We start from the raw sequence: 19320 nt of genomic DNA on the forward strand, positions 1-19320 counted from the left end.
CAGGAATTCCCTATAATCCTACTGGACAAAGCATTGTTGAGTGTGCCCATTTAATGCTTAAAAACATGCTTTATAAACAAAAAGGGGGGATAGGGGCATCATACAGATCCCCAAAAGACAAATTGTCTGTTGTCTTGTTCATTTTAAATTTTTTAAATCTTGATTCTGAGGGCCGATTGGCTGCTGACCATCATTCAGAGCCTAATAAAAAGCATTTACCTCAAGGGCTCTGGAAGGACATTCTATCAGGACAATGGAAATAATCTGGTATTAATCTGGACCCGAGGGTCTGTTTGTGTTTTCCCACAGGATGCACAATCACCGATTTGGGTGTCAGAGAGATTGGTCAAGGCCTCAACAGAGACCCCAAAACAGGAAGAAGATGAGGAGGCTTCTCCCGCTGATGGTGCTGGCGAATTCTCGCCAAGTTAATGGAGGAGACTCGCGTGAACTATGGGAGATAGTAAAGATGTGGCCCTATCCTGCACCCCTTACCAATTCCTCTATTCTATATCCTCCTATTTTTACAACAATTGGCCACATTTCTGCAGTCCACTGTTCTACGGGGAAAAGAATGGTTTGGGTTTTTGTCCAGGGGAGGACTCTTGTGTGTTGTATCTGTCCTGTGCATATACAAAATGCATATACATCCGCGCAGAGAAAAAGCCATTATTCGCCAAGCTCTCGTTGCAATTGATGCTGGCCCATTCCCCCAAGTCTGGTTAAATATGCTGGACCGGTAGTCAAAGACGGGTAAGATTCATGGGGAGCTCATACCAACCTAAGACAGGAAATGAGGGCTAGAGCCTCATTGTCCAATGATGGGTAAGGATGTTGCTCTGCCATGGACAACCTAAGACAGGCACGGTCCCTTTTATAAATAGAAAGGGGGAGTTGTGGTGGGCGAGACCTGGGGCCCAGGGTTACGCCATGTGCATCTAAAGATGGTGACTGGCAGAGAGCAAACGGCATCCTGATTATGCCTGGAGAGAGGCAGGAAGCGTTTACAATTGGCTGTATGATAATCAGTTCAGCCGCCTAGCGCGTGGACAGATATACTTTACATGTATGCTTGAGCGAGTGATCGCTTGACCTTTAACAGGATTGGATGGACATATCTGGTTACAATTGCTTATGCATGAGACTGCTTATATATTGAGGGTGTGTTATCTGAATAAATGGGAAGCTGCTTCATGAACTTCTGAAGAGTACATGTCTTTTGTCCCGCTGGTCGGGCAGAAAGAGCAAGAAGTGGCACAAACCGCTTGCAGCAACCCAGGCTAAGAAGTGGCAGTTTTCCGTAAAGTGCTATACAGATTCAATGCAATTCCAATTAAAATCCCAATGAAATACCTCATAGAAACAGAAAAAGCAGTCATGAAATTCATTTGGAAAAATAAGAGACCCAGAATAGACAAAGCAATCCTTAGCAGGAAGAATGAAGCAGGAGGCCTCACAATACCAGACCTTAACCTATACTACAGAGCAATAGTAACAAAAACGGCATGGTATTGGCACCAAAATAGATAGACCAATGGTAGAAAATAGAAGACACAGAGACAAACCCACATAAAAACAGTTATCTCATCCTAAACAAAGGTGCAAAAAACATACAATAGAGAAAAGATAGCCTCTTCAACAAATGGTGCTGGGAAAACTGGAAATCCATATGCAGTAAAATGAAATTAAACCCCTATCTCTCACCCTGCACTAAACTCAACTGAAAATGGAGCAAGGACCTAGGAATTTGATCAGAGACCCTGCACCAAATAGAAGAAAAAACAGGCCCAAATCTTCATCATGTCAGCTTAGGACTGGACTTCCTTAACAAGACTCCAAAAGCACAAGAAATAAAATAAAAAATCAGTGAATGGGATGGATTCAAACTAAAAGGCTTTTTCTCAGCAAAGGAAATAATCAATATCGTGAAGAGAAAGCCTACAGAGTGGGAGAAAAATCTTTACAACATGCACTTCAGATAGAGCACTAATCTCCAGAATTTATAAAGAAGTCAAAAAACTTTACAACAAAAATACAAAAATCCAGTCAATAAATGTGCTAAGGAACAGAGCAGACACTTGACAGAAGATGATATGCAATCGATCAACAAATATATGAAAAAATGTTTAAAACATCTCTAGTAATTAGAAAAATGCAAATCAAAACTACCCTACAGTTTCATCTCATCCCAATTAGAATGGCTATTATCAAGAATACAAGCAACAATAGGTGTTGGTGAGGATGTGGGGAAAAAGGTACACTCATACATTGCTGGTGGGATTACAAATTGGTGCAGCCACTCTGGAAAGCAGTATGGAGATTCCTTAGAAAACTTGGAATGGAACCACCATTTGATCCAGCTATCCCACTCCTTGGACTATACCCAAAGGACTTAAAAATCAGCATACTACAAGTGACTCAGCCATATCAATGTTTATAGCAGCTCAATTCACAATAGTTAGATTGTGGAACAAACCTACATGCCCTTCAACAGATGAATGGATAAAGAAACTATGGTACATATACACAATGGAATATTAGCCATAAAGACTAATAAAATTATGGCATTTGAAGGTAAATGGATAGAGTTGGAGAATATCATGCTAAGTGAGATAACCCAATCCCCCAAAACCAAAGGCCAAATGTTTTTCTGGTAAGTGGATGTTGACACATAATAGAAGGGTGGGGGCCAGGGGGTAAGGGAACAATGGAAGAACTTTGGATTGTGTAGACGGAAATGAGGGAAGCAGGAAGGAGGTAGAAAAGATGGTGGAATGAGACAGACATCATTACCCTATGTATATGTATGATTACATGAATTGTGTGACTCTACATCATGTACAACCATAGAAATGAGAAGTTGTACTCCATTTGTATACAATGAATCAAAACACATTCTGCTGTTATGTATAACTAAATGGAACAAACAATAAAAAATAGTCCCTAGCAAATAAAGTGTGATATTTCTCAATGACAAAAAAAAAATAAAATTAGAGAATTTGACCATGGTCCTTTCAATAATATTTATTCTTAAAGAACTGGTTTACTTCTGTCTTTTGTTTTTTATGCAGAATTCAAATATATAGTGGTTTTTCTTTATGAGATTTCCAGACCCTATGTCCCTCCTTCCACTTTCATTCAAACATCTTTAAACTCCATGATCTTTGTGCTGCTCAAATTTTATTCTAAGCTCTGTATGGGGCCCTGAATTGGAAGGAAGCGCTAGTTAGTCTGGAGAATTATCAAGAGTTTTATTGCTTTCTTTAGTCCTCAGCATGAGACTTCTGCATTCATCTGCTCTGGATGAAATGATGCCTGATTTCAGTCTTTGTTCTCAAATCATTCTCCTGAACTTCCCAGTCCACAGCTTTTGTTTATTCTGAAGCTCTCCTGTTTTAAGGTACACCAAAACACAGACCTGGGGGCTTTTTTCTGATGCCTTCTGCCCAGAAGTTAACACATGGAAAACTTAAAAGAGTTTTGGTGATTTGTCCTATTTTTTTTTTTTTTTTTTTTGTGGTGCTGGGGATTGAACCCAGAGTGCGAGGCAAGTACTCTACTAACTGAGCTATATGAGCTATATTCCCAGCCCTGTCCTGGTATCTTTTAGGGTTTATGTGGACAATTTATCAGCTAATTTTATTGTAAATGATGTCCATGATTTTAAATGAAGAAACCCAACACAGGGAGTTGATTATTTATTTCATTAATTTTCCCTTCTTTATTTCATACTGAAAACATTAAAGGCTATGACTTGAGTATAGCTTTGGCCTTATCCCATAAATTGTGATGCAGCCTTCTTATAGTTGTTTTTTCTGAAAACTTTAGGTTTACTTTCATTTTTTTAACCTTAGAAATCAAGAAGTTATTTAAAACACTTTAAAACCACTATTCTCAAATTTCTATTATTAGTTCTAGTTTCTTGACATTTCAGTTGAGAAAATAGACTATAAAACTTCTATTTTGTGAAATTTTATTTTTTAAACTCTTTTATTTGAAAGTTATAAAGTTAGTCTCAGAAAAACATCCTAATTAATGAGAAAATATTACAAGCATTCCCTTTTAAACAAGAGCAAGAAAATAAATAAATAATGCCAGGCATGGTGGCACACACCTGTAATCCCAGCAACTTGGGATGCTGAGGCAGGAGGACAGCAAGTTCAAGGCCAGCCTCAGCAACTGAGACCCTATCTTGAAATAAAAAATAAAAAGGACTGGGGATGTGACTTAGTGGTTAAGTGCCCCATGGTTCAATCTCTATTATAAAAAAAAAAAGAAAAGAAAAAAAAAAGAAAAAGAAAGAAAGGGGAAAAAAAAGAATAAGCACACTATCAGTACTTTCATTCAATACTGCTCTGGAGATCCCAGTTTGCGCATAAAAAAGATGTTAGAAACACAGGATAGAAAATAGGAAATAACATTTGTCACTTGCAAATGATCTTTTATAGACAGAGACAAATCCAAAAGAATTTATAGACACATAATTAGAAATAACAGAGTTTAGCAAAGTAGAGAGATTTAAAAAAATCCACAAAATCAACTGCACTTCTAAATACCAGCAACAAAAAAGTAGAAAACATAATTTAACAGAAAAAAATGTAAATCAAGGATATAATTCTGACTTCTATGCACTAAGTACTAATGAATGGAGTATTACTCAGCCATAAAGAAGAATGACATATGGCATTTGTTAGTAACTGGATAGAACTGTAGACTATCTTGTTAAGTGAAATAAACCAGTTACAAAAAGTCAAAAGTTGAATGTTTTCTCTGATTTGTGGAAGTTGATCTAAAATAAGGGGCCAGGGGTAAAATAAACAAAGAGAGAAAGGAAAAAAAAAAAAGAGGAGAGGGAATTTCATCTAAATAGAGGAAAAATCAGTGGAATAGAAGAAGGGGATTGAGGAAGAGGAAGAAGGGATGGGAAAAGGGAAGAACACGGAATAAATCTGACCAAACTTTCCTATGTACATGCATGGATGTGGTACAGTGGGTCCTGGCACTGGGTGCATTCATAGGACACTAATTAAAAAAAAAAAAAAGAGAGAGAGAGAGAGAGAAAAAGAAAGAGAAGAGTTGATGGAAAGGAGGGAGGAGGGGAGGGAGGGGTGGCAAGGAAGTGCTGGGAGCTGAATTGGAGCAGGTTGTGTTCCAAGCTTTTGTGATCATGTCAGGGTGTTTCCTGGTGTTATATTGAACTAAAATTAATAAATTTTTAAAAATGAAAGCTCCCCAGAGACAAAACAAAATTGTCGAGACAGTAAAGACCTAAGTAAATAGGAGGACACACCATGTTCATGGCTAGAAATGCTACCATAAAGAAGTCACTTTTCCTGGCAAATGCAGATTCCATGCAATTCAATAAAAATCCCAGCAATATTTTATAACTTGATAACTCATTCTAAAAGTTATATGGAAAACCAAAGGAGCAAGAATAACCTATATTGTTTCTAAGAAAAAGGAAAAATAAAAAGAAGAAAAAGAGATCATGTTCCACCAGATATCCAAACTTTTGAAGTTGTAATTCAGACTGTGTTTGACTGACACAGGATCAGATATATCAAATAATGGAACAGAGAACTCAAGAGTCATTACCAGATATCTATGAAACTTTAACATATTAAATATATGGCAGATTACCAGAGAAAAAGGGAAGAACAAGAAAACATGGTTAACACCAAGGAAACAAAATAAAGTTGGATTCTTATTTCACACCGTCTCTGGCCAAATGTATGAAGTTTTTAGTCAATCTGTCTTTTCAGTTCTATTTTCTTTTTCCTCTCCTCTGGTACTCTGATGATAAGAACGTAACATTTTTTGTTGTATTACCACAGGTCTCTGAGACTCTCTTAATTTTTTTTTCTTAGTCTACTTTCTTTCTACTCTTAAAATTTGGTAATTTCTATTCTATCTTCCAATTCTGTCTTCTCCACTCAGAGGTTGAGTCCATCCACTGTTTTTTACTTTGTTTAGTGATATTCTTAGTACTTCTAAATCAATAGAAAATATCAATATTTTATAGAGTTGAAATTCTACAATAATTAAATGTACATATATAGAACTTAATTCTACTCTAACATTATAGGGATATATTTTTAATTAAGCAAGCACAGCTATATCAATAATCACAGCACAGTAACATAGCTATAAGGTCTTCCTTCCTTCCTTCCTCTCCTTCCCACTTAGAGCATCTATTTTGGATCTATTATCAACTTCAATAGGCTAAAAAAATCTTCTTTAGTGTTTGGGTATATTTTAAACTAACTTTTATATCAAAAGAGTTTAGAGAGGCCAATTTTTCACACACAACAGAAATGGTTTTCAAACTTTACTGTACCTCAGAATTGTCCAGAAAGCTTGTTAAAACAAAGATTACTGGGCCCTCTCCAGAGTTTGTGGTTAAGCAGGGCTGGGGTGGGGCACAAGAATTTGACTTCTAACATGCTCCCAGGTGATGCTGATGCTGCTAAGTCTGCGAACCACAGTGAGAACCATTGAACCATTGAACCATTCAATAGTTTTAGATGAGAGGATAATGATGGCAGTAATACAGAAAATATTATTAAATTTCTTCATTATGTTTTATTTAATTAATTAATTTGATGCTGGAGATTAAACTCAGGGCTTTGCACATGCTAAGCAAGCACTCTACCACTGATCTGCATCACTAACCCTTTTCATATAATTTTGAGAAAGGTTCTTGTTCAGCTGCCCAGGATGACCTCATACTTGTAATTTTCCTGCATCAGCCTCCTGAGTTGCTGGGATTGATTATGTTTTATAATAGGCTTTAATTATGCTTTATAATTGATTTTATGTCCTTTACTAAATATGTAAATATCAGTAATTTGTACTGTAAGCATAAATTGAATATAAGTTCAATTTATCCACAAATGTTATCTTATGGATTATATTTAGAAATTTAATTAATAAGAAAGAAAAGGACATTTTAGCAGGAAGGAAATAAATGGATAGTTGTTTTCCTCTCTTTAACACCAGTCTTGTCATTGTTAACTCTATGGCTCCTCTACAGTTTTTCTTCCTTTTTCCTATCCCTTCCCACACACCTTTCCCAACCAGCTATAAACACCCACTATTAGATACAAACAGACTTATTCAAATATAAATTAAGTTATTCACTCACTGAGCACATATACACATTTTTTATACCCACACATTTTTATTAATACCATGATAGAAGAAGGGTGAAATCTGAGTTAGTAAGAGAAGAGGGTTTTGGCAGAGTCTGAATGGGGAGAATCTTATATAAGAGAAAGAATAATGCCAAGACCTAGAGGATTATATTGTGAGGTTAGGACCAGAGACCCAGATGGGATCTATTTTTGGTTCATAAGGTAACTTGGACTGAAGAATAATGAAGAATGTTAACATACTATGTTAATGAAACTTGAGTCAGAAAGAAAGGGCAAATACTTTGCTCACATTAGTGAATGAAAGTCAAACTACAGGATATGACATTCAGCTATTAAGAAAAGAAAAATAACAGCTCACAGCTGCTCTCATGTCCCTGAATATCAAGGCATTGTTTCCAGAGACAGACTTTTCTGCCTATTCTCACAGATGGTTTATTAAAATCTAATTTAAAGAGAAAATCAATAACTATGGTGATAGAGATTAATTAAATCTCAAATTAATACCATAAATAGAACAAGCAAGTCTTTGTTCTGTTATATGCAACTTTTTCTATACTATAGGATATCGTAATACACTGAAAAAAGCAAATAATATATTTATCAGTGAAAACCTGTCATTTAGGTTTCATTCAGTCAATACTTGGGAACACTCTGTGCTAAATTGATAAGCAGTAATCATTTTCCCTTTCTTTTAATATACTGTTGCCAATTTTAGTTGGTTGCTTAGAAACATTAAGTAAAACACTTGAAGCCAAAGTAAGAATAAGGACTGTGGTGCTGGCTGATGGTTTATCTAAAAATGTGAAGATCATAACAGGACTACGTATAAGGGTGTAAGAATATTAGCCAAATGTTGCTGGCTCACTGTTTTCAAAGTCTGACTTTTGATTGGACACTAGAAATATGTTGTTTTCCACAACTGTAGTCACCAAAATGAAGACTGACATTTTTAACTGGCCACATGATTAGGACACTGAAGATTGTTACTGAATAGCCAGAAACTATGCACACATGGCAATAGCAGAATCAGAGGTAAACAAAAGACTATGTAGATTGAGTGTTCAGTAGGACAACCTTTTCCTCTACTGCTGGAGAAGAAGTCTTAACATAAAAAGGTTTGCAGGTGGTAAGACACTCTTACCCTAAGTTTCATATGTCATGGAAAATACCAGCCTTAGAAATAATGGAGTAAAGTCCTATTGGTGTCTGAGTTTTTAAATCTGTGAACCCTAGCCAAGTCATTGAATCTTGGGGTCTCAATTTAGATATTATAAAATGAAACAAAAAGCTTTAGTTAATTTCTCTTAAGGATTTGAAGAAGAACTTTAAAGGCCAACGAGTGCTAAGGGAACAGGTTTGCTGAGAGTAGCTCAGCTTCTCTCGGCTTAATATATTGACGCTTTAATTTTTTGTTTGTTTTTAAAAATAACCTTTTCCTACCTACCAAAAAAACAATGTGATTACTCAAGAACAAAACAGACAGGACTTATACAAATTAATAAAAAGCTTAAAAGATTCCCCATTACAGTGATGTATAAAATGATATGTAAGAGAAAAACTGATGAAACTTGGAAACTTAAAATGTGTAAGTCATCTAAAAACCTGATTTTAGTTATATATTTCTGCCCTATTATATGCTGTTAAGAAAAGTTCTGAAGTAAGAGTCAAAAACTCTGTCTTCACAGAAGAAATAGGAATGGTCAACAAATATAATGAAAAAAAAGTTCAACATCGCTAGCAATTAAGAGAAATGCAAATCAAAAACTACACTGAGATTTAATCTCACTCCAGTAAGAATAGCAATTATCAAGAATACAAGTGACAATAATACAAGTGACAATAAATGTTGGTGAGTGTGTGAGGAAAAAGGTACACTCACACATTGCTGATGGGACTGAAAATTGGTACAACCACTCTGGAAAGCAGTATGGAGATTCCTCAAAAAACTAGGAATGGAACCAACATTTGACCCAGTTATCCCACTCCTCAGTATATATCCAAAGGATTTAAAATCAGCATGCTACAGTGAAGCAGCCACATCAATGTTTACAGCAGCTCAATTCATAATAGGTGATCTATGGAACCAACCTAGGTGTCTCTCATCAGATGAATGGTTAAAGAAAATGTGGTATATACACAATGGAGTATTGCTCAGCCATAAAGAAGAATGACTTTATGACATTTCCCATAAATGATGATCTGGAGACTATCATGCTAAGTGAAATAACCCAGTCCCCAAAAGCCAAAGATCAAATGTTTCTCTGATATGTGGAAACTAAACCACAATAAGGGGGAGGAAGGGAAAGAATAGTAGTTCAGTGAATTAGACAATGGGGACTGGAGGGAAGGGAGGGGAGACAGGCAAAGGAAAGACAGTAGAATGAATCTGACATAATTTTCCTATGTACATACACAAAAACATCACAGGGAATCCCACCATCATGTACGTCCACAAGAATGGGGTCCTAACTAGAAAAAGATATATGCTATGCTTATATAATGATATCAAAATAAATTCTACTGTCATATATAACTAAAAAGGTTCAATAAATTAAAAAAAAACTCTCTTCCTGGATCTATATATTAAACTCACAGATATAGTAGTTTAAAATTATGATCATAAGTTCTTTGATACTCCTTCCATAAAAAGATGGAGTCTAATTCTCCTGCCTTTGAATATGGGCCAGTCTTAATGGTTTCCTACTAATAAACAAATGTGGCAGAATTGATGCTGTATGACTAGGTTTTAAAAGGCAATAACATTTCTTCTTGGCTCTTATTTGGGATGCTTATCCTTGGAATTTAGTCACCATGCTGTGAGAAAGCCAAGAAGCCACACAAAAAGGCCAAATGTAGGTGATCTAGCCCTAAACCCATCTAGGTCCAAGTCTACAGCTAGCATCAATGGTCAGGCATTGGAGTGAGCAGGCCCTTGGTGATTCTAGCTGCTTCAGTCTTCAAAGTCACCTCAGTCAATGCTCAGGAGAACGAAGATGAGCCATTCCCACTGATCCTCACCCAAATTACACATTTGTGAATAAAATAAATATTCTTACTGTTTTAAGTCATTAAGTTTTGGGATGGTTTATTATAATTCATGATAGATAAGGTAAAAGGAAGCTAGAAAAAGAGACAACTGTTAACACTCACTTTAAAGACCTGAAACAGCTAAACACCAAGCCTCAACAAGGAAAGATGGAAAGTAACTTGTTTTACACTGCAGAATTCTTAAAGGAGACAGAATCTGGATCTGTGGGCATAAGTGGGGAGGCTAAAATAAGAAGTAAGGTGAAAACTAAAGAAGAAGTTAGATCCCTAAATTTTCTGTCCTTGGGTCACTATCTCTGCCCTCCATGCCTACTCCAGAGGAAGTCTGGAAATTTACAATATTTGGAGATGATGAAACAGAGGTGCTTTGGACTAGAGTAATACCAGACACAGATGAAATTACAAGAACAAACTGTAACAGGAGATGAGGCAGTAAGTAACTAATTAGTTGAATACTGAAAATGATCAATCAGTCAAGAGAGATTTCCATCCCTCTTCCCCCAGCAAACAGATCATTTACCTTGTCCCTGCCCCCAAACAAGAAATTAGAAGACACTTTCTTGGGGATTATGACACTTTTTTGGGAGTCCAAGAAGAAAAAAAAAAAAAAAAACTAAAGATACTTACCTCAGAGTTCCCCCAAACCCACACATATTGTCCTATAATGAAGCTTATGGTCAACAAACTAGGCTTCAACTTCCATCATCTGTTTGGTCCCCTACTATTAACCATAGGTAGAAAAGCAAGGATTATAAAACTTCTGATGAAGCCTTCAATATAGAAGGTAGAGACCAAAACAAATAGACAAAAAGCATGAAGGAAGAAGAAAAATTTAAAAACATATAACTGATTTTCTCAGAGGGATAAAAGAACAAACATGAAGTAAGATGATGCTATAAGAAGGAAATATTGAGGGGAGAATTCTTGATAATTAAAGACATGATAGTAGAAATAAAATACTAGAAGGGGTTTGAGGAAATTCTCTAAATATAGAGCAAAAGAGAAAGGAAAAAAAAAATAGTAGTGGGAAAAAGAAAAGAAAAACAGAAGTCCAAAGGTCATGCTTTTGAATACAGATGATCCAGAAAGAAAGAATAGAAAAAGCAGAAGGGAGGAAGTCATAAAAAATAGTTTAAAAAAATTTCCTGGAAATGAAGGACATGAGCATTGGATGGAGAGAGCCTACTAAGTATGTGGCACATGGGATTAAAAACAGACTCATGCCAAGGCACATCACTGTGCAATTTCAAAACCCTGCAAAACAAAAAGAGATCCACAAATTTCCAGACAGTAAGTGAAAGAGACTGAGGCAGAGACACATATCATAGTCAAAGGATTGGGAATCATGGTGGCCAAAGATGAATTTCACTCTGCCCAGAACAGAACAGAGTGGCCTGAGAGTTAGTCATCTTAGATGTCTGTTATCACCAAGATCCTGACTGCCTTTTGTACTATTCTTTTTCATCTGAAGATAGAATGAACAAATAAGCCTGGCCCAGGTTTTATTCTTATAAAGAACTTGCCAGTGGGCAAGTGCCTTTTCTCCTTTTCTTTCTCTATTATCTGAATCAGCTGAGGACAGTCATTTCCCTCACAGGTCTAACCTATAGTACCCTAGAAAACTGGAGTACTGATGCTAGACATCTAATACATAATCAAATTATAGCTCTGCCAGATGTCCCAGTAGGTGTCCTTTGTTTCCCACGATTCACTCACAAGGTAACTATGTAAAGGGGAACAGTAGTTTCCTCTGGACAGAAGAATAAGGAAATGCAATTAGGGTGGGCTCATTGAGGCTCTTAAAACGCTGGTAGAGTTCTTTTCTTGATTTGAGTGCTGAGTTCATGGATTTGAATTTTATTATTACTGAAACATACAGAAATGTTGATTACATTCAAAATGTGTGACACATTTAAAATTTTAAAAAACCCATGCTATCAGTTCCTCATGTGGTAAAACAGAAACCCTGCCCATCATAATCCTTTCCCCCAATTTACATATATATTATATAAATTTATATAAATCATATAATCTATGTAAGTTATACAATTTAACATTATATAATCACTAACTTTTATAAAGCATGGAATTGGATCCTTTGTAAATGCTCTTCTTTCATGTATTCTTATAACCTTATAGGATAGTTCCTTGTTTACTTGTCTTGGTTGTTTCTTTTTTCTTTCTTTCTTTCTTTTTTTTTTGTACTGGGGATTGAACCCAGAGGTGATTAACCACTGAGCTACATCCCCGACCCATTTTTTTTTTAATTTTTAAATTTTGAAACAGAGTCTTGCTAAGTTGCTCAGGGTCTCACTAAGTTGCTGAGGTTGGCTTTGAACTTGCAATCCTCCTGTCTCAGCCTCTTGAGCCGCTGGGATTACAGGCATGCACCACCACACCCACCAGGGTAGTTTCTTAACTATACTGTTTTACAGATAGGAAAATAAGTATAGAGAGGTTAAGTTACTTTTCTAGCATGGTATAATTTATAAGTTACAGAGCCAGGATTTGAACCCCAACTAAGAAGTTACAAAACTTATTCCCACTATTAAACAGTGCCCTAAACATTCTATCACAAAGTAGGAACTAGTAAACTACAAAATGTCCAAAAAAATGAAAACAAACATATGCATGGGGGATTAAGTAAAATTAATAAATTGGAAAATTAACATTTTAAATAAAACTTAGACGTGGAAGATATTATATAACTCATCATGCCCAGTTTCCTCATTCTATAAATGGGCAAATGAAGTCCTCTAAGTAGCTGTTTAAGGTCGCACAGTTATTGGAAGCTGACTTAAAGTCTTGATTCTTATTTGATATTATAACTAACAAGGTGTTGAGTACTAGGCAGATAATAAATAGACAACAATCTTAAGGATTTCTCTATCAGTAGAGTACTTTGGTACTGCTTTTGACTACTTCAATAGTGGCAGGAAGCTGAAACAGTGAAAAACCAGAGTGAATTAGTCATAACAGGTGGTGTTTACATCACTGTCTATAGGATGACTTTTCCAAACATTTAGCAAAAAATAAAATTGAAGGTGGGAGAGGTAAAGGAAGAAGTGGGGGGTGCCTCTGACTCATAAGACTAAAACCATCAGAGCCAAGTAAAGCATTACATTCACTCATTTTTGGAGATGGACTTTTTACTAAGTTCAGTGATGTGTGTGTTCATAAAACATGAATGAATGTTCTTTTATGGATTTAATTATGAAAATGTTCAAACGTTTCTATAGAAGGTTATCTTTAATGAAATAGATACCTTATGTTGGATTATCTTACAGAATTCATTACAGCCTTAAGATGGGTTTTTTATTCCAACAGGTAAACAGGCAGAAACCCAGAATTTCCTCATTCAGTAAATTATTCACTGAGTACATACTACATGTTACATGCATGGTAGGTTCTGGAGACAGAAGGATTCAAAACTCAAGGACATTGTAAATGCATTTCCTCTTGGTCCCAACAATTCCACATCCAGGAATATCGTATAGATATACCTACAGATGAACAAAATTGTTGTGGTCTTGTTTACAATAACAAAAAAACCAGGTACGACTCATTTCTTTTAGTGGGCTCCGAGTAAATAAATTATAATACATCTAATAAAATGGAATATAATTGTGAAAAAGTATTGATACAAAAAGATCTTGAATGCAAGAACTGAAAAGAAAACAAGGTGATGGATAATGTATACATAATTACCTTATCTTTAAGAAAAGGAGGAAAATGGGAACACATATATTTGCTTGCCTTTGCATAAAGAAACACAGTAAAGAATACAAGGGACAGCAGGAAAGAATGTGACAATATGTTTCAGACATTTTTATATTCAACAAATTAACTTTACTACTAAAAAAGATAGCCCTTTCCCTCTCCAAAATAAGAGTTAACGAGTGCACAGATTAGTGAAGAAATGGATAAGTACACCAATAAATATAGATACACCTCTCACTAGGAATAGTTAAAAGCCAAATCCAAGGTACTCACTCTGCCTGAGGGAAAGATTTTGGAGACTTAGTCTAAAATCAGTTCATTTTTCCAAGGAACCCTGGAGATAGAGTCATTTGAGGTCGTGGAGATTCTTCTAGAGTAGGAATCTTAAAGCAGCAAGTCGTTTGCTCTCCCCAGACAGCAAGCAGATAGCAAGCCCTGTGCTGGGTTTCTTCTAACAGCTTGTTTTCCTGTCTGTCCCTCAAGTTGCTTTTAGAGAAACTGTGAAACCCTGTGGTACTTTACCTGCAAACATATCACAGGACCACATTCAGATCCAATCACTGTTTAAGCTGAAGACCACCCTGTTCTTCCCTTGACTATTTCAGAGTAGCAAAAAAAAAAAAAAAAAAAACCAAACACACACACACACACACACACACACACACACACCAAAAAACAAAACAAAACAAACAAAAAAACCCCCCACCTTCTCCAGAGTGTCTAAAAATTGCAGAGTTCATTATGTCACATCAGGGCTCTGGTAGAGTACACACGAAATGGGCTGAGCTGGGAATGAAACACTGCCCTCAAGGTAAATGTCAGAGTTCATGTCTACTCTTTGGAAGTACCAAGAATAAGAAGGTATTTTAAAAGGTTTGAGGAAGAATTGCTTTGTTTCTTTTAAATATGCTCTGTGCCATTTAAACATGTTTTAAGTTAGTCTGAAAAAGGGGCATAATAACTTTAGAAAGGTAAATACAAAAAAGTAAGAGGAAATGTAGTGTTAACCCACCACCACCACCATACTCCCCAACTCCTACATTACTTATCTTCTAGATTGTTTCTCTGAAGATGTATCATCTCTAGCAGCTGTTATAGTACGTAAAACTCCTACATTTCTCAGATCTTTAAAAGGACAGCCAACTTGACAGGCATACCTAGCCATGTGATCCTACAGGGAGGAAAGGCATCCCTCAGCTGTTAGGTAAACCCACGTCGGGCTTTTGCAGCTTCTCTTCTCTAATAACACTTGAAGATCAGAAGGAGAGACAAGCTGTTAAGAGAATACCCAGCATAGGTCCTGGTACCAAAGAAGAAGGAGGAAAATTGTAATAACTGCCAAGAATGATGCATTTTTGAGGAAATAATCTTACTGGCAAGTAAAAAAGGCTTCTCAAAAGATCAAGGAATTATAAACTTGGTTACATGTGGAAGATTTAGTCTAAATTCCCATTCAGTAAAATAGTAAAATAATTCTTTATGTGGCACTACATTCTCTTACTCTTTTATATTTTCCTTTAAAAGTTATTATGCCTCTTTTCAGACTTATTAAAAACATTTTTGTGAATATATAAACACACCTGAATTCAGGTAGCTTCCAGATGGAAAAGGTAGGAGAGGTAGGCTCTAGAAGTTGTAAAAAATGTAAAAGATGTCTCTGAAAGGTCTATTCATCTCCAGTGGTATATGCAAATACTCCGAGTTCAGGTTGGGGCTAAGTCCAAACTTCACAAGATTGGCCCAGATGAGAGAGAAAAAGAAAAGTGGCAGCAATTCAAGCAGGTGGATCATATCCAGAGTCAATATGTTTTCTCAAAAACTTTTGAGTATATAAGCTAAGTTCAGAGATCAAGATATTCATATAGGCAGAACGGAGTAGATATAAATCAAAGGTAGAATCAAAGGCTAAGTATTTAAATAAAAAGTCCAAACCAAATTTATGGTCATCTATCATTTCTTTTGACTAGCAATTATTCTCTGCAGTATACATTTCAATTTTTTTAAGAATCCTAAACTCTGTTGCAAGTTGAATTTTCCCCCTACCTCTACAAAAAAGATATGTTGAAGTCCTAACCTTGAAATATAATGCAAACTTAAAAAAAGAGAGATACTCTCTAGGTAGGCGAAACCTAATCACACAAGTTCTTTAGAAGCAGACAGTTTTCTCCCACTGGTTGAAGAAGACAAAGTCAGGGACTAAAATCATAAAGGGAATTCAACACAGGAATTCTGTTGACAGTCTTGAATAAATAAGCTTTCATATTGTGATATCTTGTGATAAGGCCTGTGGCAATAAACTGTGTAGGACCTCTAAGAGCTTACCCTAGTTGACAGTCAGATAAGGCAATGGGACTTCAGTCTTAAAACCACAAAGAATGAATTCTACCAATAACCTGCAGGAACTTGGAAAAGGATTCTTGCTCATAGCTCAGACCAAACAACACCTTGATTTCAACCCTGTAAGACCTTGAGCAAAAAACCTAGTCACATCCATCTGGATTTCTGAACTAAAGAGTTGAGAGCTAATGAATGGGTGTTGTTTTCCAGCCACTAGATTGTGAAAATTTTTATGCAGCAACAGAAAACAAACACAATAAGGATTCTAATGTTTGTTCTATTTTATGTGATTGTTGTGAGGTTTAAATAACATACTTGAAGGTTTTCTATAAATTATTATACAAAAGTCATTAATTATTATCTAGTTAATGTCTAAAACAAATCATTTCTCTTAACTCCTCTTGCACTTCAAATAGGCTTATTTTCTTTATTTCTCTGTTTCTATAATGGTACCACAATTACAGGTTTGTTTTACTGAGTTGTGGATTGAGGGACTGTGACAGAGGGGCACTGGGACCTCAAGTAAGACCTAATTGATGCAGTGTGTGTGTGTGTGTGTGTGTGTGTGTGTGTGTGTGTATAAAGAAAGAAGGAAGAAAGAAGTTATCAAAGGCAAAGCTTCATTAATGAAGTGACATAGATAATAACCTATAAGACTATAGAATAGGTCTAGCCTTAGCTTGCAATTTCAAAGAGAAAATATGCATAAGAATAATTTATGTCACATGTAGCTTATTGACATAGATAATCTACCAGAAACTACATCCTTAAACACTTCCAGATGTTTGTCAAGAATGTGAGGGGCATTCAAACCTTTGCAGGTTTGTTTTGTCTTTTTACAGGGTTAAGAGGCACTTAGAAGTATTCAAATAATGTATGTTTCCTGTGATCAAGCAATACAAAGTCATAAAAACAAAATTAATAATACACACCCAATCCTACCTCCCTGAGAAAACCATTAGCAGATTAGTGGGCACCCTTTCATGTTCAGAGTATAAAAGGTTTCCTTCAATAAAAGAAAAAAATACTGAAGTCAAATTCTACATATAACTGTATAATTTGGTTTCTTAAAATTTTACAGTTTGAAAGTACCATACAATGTATTGTGAGCATTTATCCTAGTCACTTTATATACATATCACATTCTTATTAATAGAAGCACAGTTTTTATAAGACAGATGAACATAATTTATCAATTCACTTAGATTGCTTCAAATACTATTATGAATAATGTGCATTCTTTCCTTATATCTTTGCACATATGCTACATTATTTCCTTAGACTAAATTCCTACAAATGGAGTTACTGGGTCAGTAAGTATGTACACTTAAAAAAATCTCCTGCATACTCTTCTAGTACTTTTATAGTTTTTAAAAAAAATCAAACTTCATTATTTTTGAGAAATGTGTTGACCTAATTCTACTTTAGTGAATAATTTAATGCCACTTAAATAAAATGTTTTTTGCTGATTTATCTCTATTTGGCTTTCCTGGTGTCAAAACTATCAGTAGTATAGATTTATAATATATGGCACTACAAAGGAATGTACTCCTTCATTATTTTGTCTTATATCCTCTCAGATAAGAATTCTTAAAAATCGAATATGGAATCATCTTGTTAAATTTTCCCCCAAAGAACTGTTGAACATTTTATTAAATATAGGGAATAAATTGGATGAACGTGACATCTTTATTATTATTTATAAGTCTTTCTGTTCAAACCATCATTTAATCTTTTGAAAGAGTTTTATATTTTCTCTACAGGTTTTGCATACTTCCTTTTAGGTTCATTTCTAAGTATCTCATGCATTTTCCATAAAGTCTTTTATTTGGTAACTGCTCAAACATAAGAAATCTACTAAATATTTATATTTATACATTGTGTAGTACACATATATAAAATGTATTTTATATACACATTTATTGCATTTATATTGTATATAGCTCTCTAATCACACTATTTTTTATTATTCATGAGTTTTCCATTTCATTTTTTTACTCACCTAAAAATAATTATTTTTCTTCTTCTTGCAAATACTTACATAGTTTATTTATTTTTTTGTTGTATTAACTAGATCTACCAGGACAATTCTGAAAATTAAAATCTACCTTTTAAAGAGTTTAATACTGTAATATACTTTTGGCCAAGACATACTGACCATTACTATCCTTGATGTTAGGAGAAACAAGATGTGTCGGTGAACTTCTATTTTCAGTGGCTTCTTTCTTCTGGCTAACAGTTGAAACAAAACTGCTGCAAGTGGAAATCTGGCCTTTGTCTCCTCTGTCCAAACCCTAAAAACAAAAAAAGTTACAATTGTAGCATAATTTCTATTACCTATACATAAATCATTTTATGGCAGAAATAAAATAACATTTGTAATACAGATTTAAATTTGATAACAGATAGATAAAATGATGTATGTATACATGACTTACTTTGCTAGAACCAAATTATCTTAAGTACAAAGAAGTCACATAATTTACCTACTAAATGATAAAGCTTGAAAAAGTGGATAATAATTGTACCTACCTCACAGAGTTATTGTGGGGTTTAAATGAGGTAATGCATATACAATAATTAGCACTGCTTCTCATACACAGCACACATTCCATTAATGTTAACTGTTATTTTAACTATAACAGTATTTAAGAATATTTAGATAATATCTTGTGCCCTCTACAACAATAATTTTTAATAATTTACACATATATGATACTATGCAGTTTGATCAACTGAAGGCTTTCCTGTTGTTTGATACAACTTTAAAAATTCAGGTGAAAAGATAAACCCTTTAGAGATTATTTTTTTCTAAGAACTATGATTATATTTGGGATATATCAGGATTAAAAAACATATTTCTAAGTATGTAGGAATTCTTAGGAATAGACCACAGAACAATCTTTCCAAAACATAAACTGTTCATTAATACATTTTCCACAAAATAACGACTCCATAAAATTCATAATACATATTTAATTAATCTGTATTTCATAAAAATAAAATTTTATTCATAGAAATAAAATCATGAAACCAGTGCAAAATTGAATTATACAGCTGC

General features: G+C 34.9%; 1 protein-coding gene across 3 annotated transcripts in view; it reads right to left on the reverse strand.

The window, feature by feature from the left end:
- The window catches only part of HECTD2 (HECT domain E3 ubiquitin protein ligase 2), an 81746-nt gene that overhangs the window by 50710 nt on the left and 11716 nt on the right, over positions 1-19320 (reverse strand). For all 3 annotated transcript variants that reach the window (XR_013763541.1, XM_079138215.1, XM_079138216.1), the window contains exon 2: positions 18418-18553. Coding sequence is in view for 2 of the 3 variants with exons in the window: in XM_079138215.1 (XP_078994341.1) it covers positions 18418-18553 (136 nt within the window). In the remaining variant the exon portion in view is untranslated. The remainder of the gene's footprint in view (positions 1-18417; positions 18554-19320) is intronic.

This window comes from Sciurus vulgaris (assembly GCF_902686455.1).
Source record: "Sciurus vulgaris genome assembly, chromosome: 4".
Taxonomy (NCBI): Eukaryota; Metazoa; Chordata; class Mammalia; order Rodentia; family Sciuridae; genus Sciurus; species Sciurus vulgaris.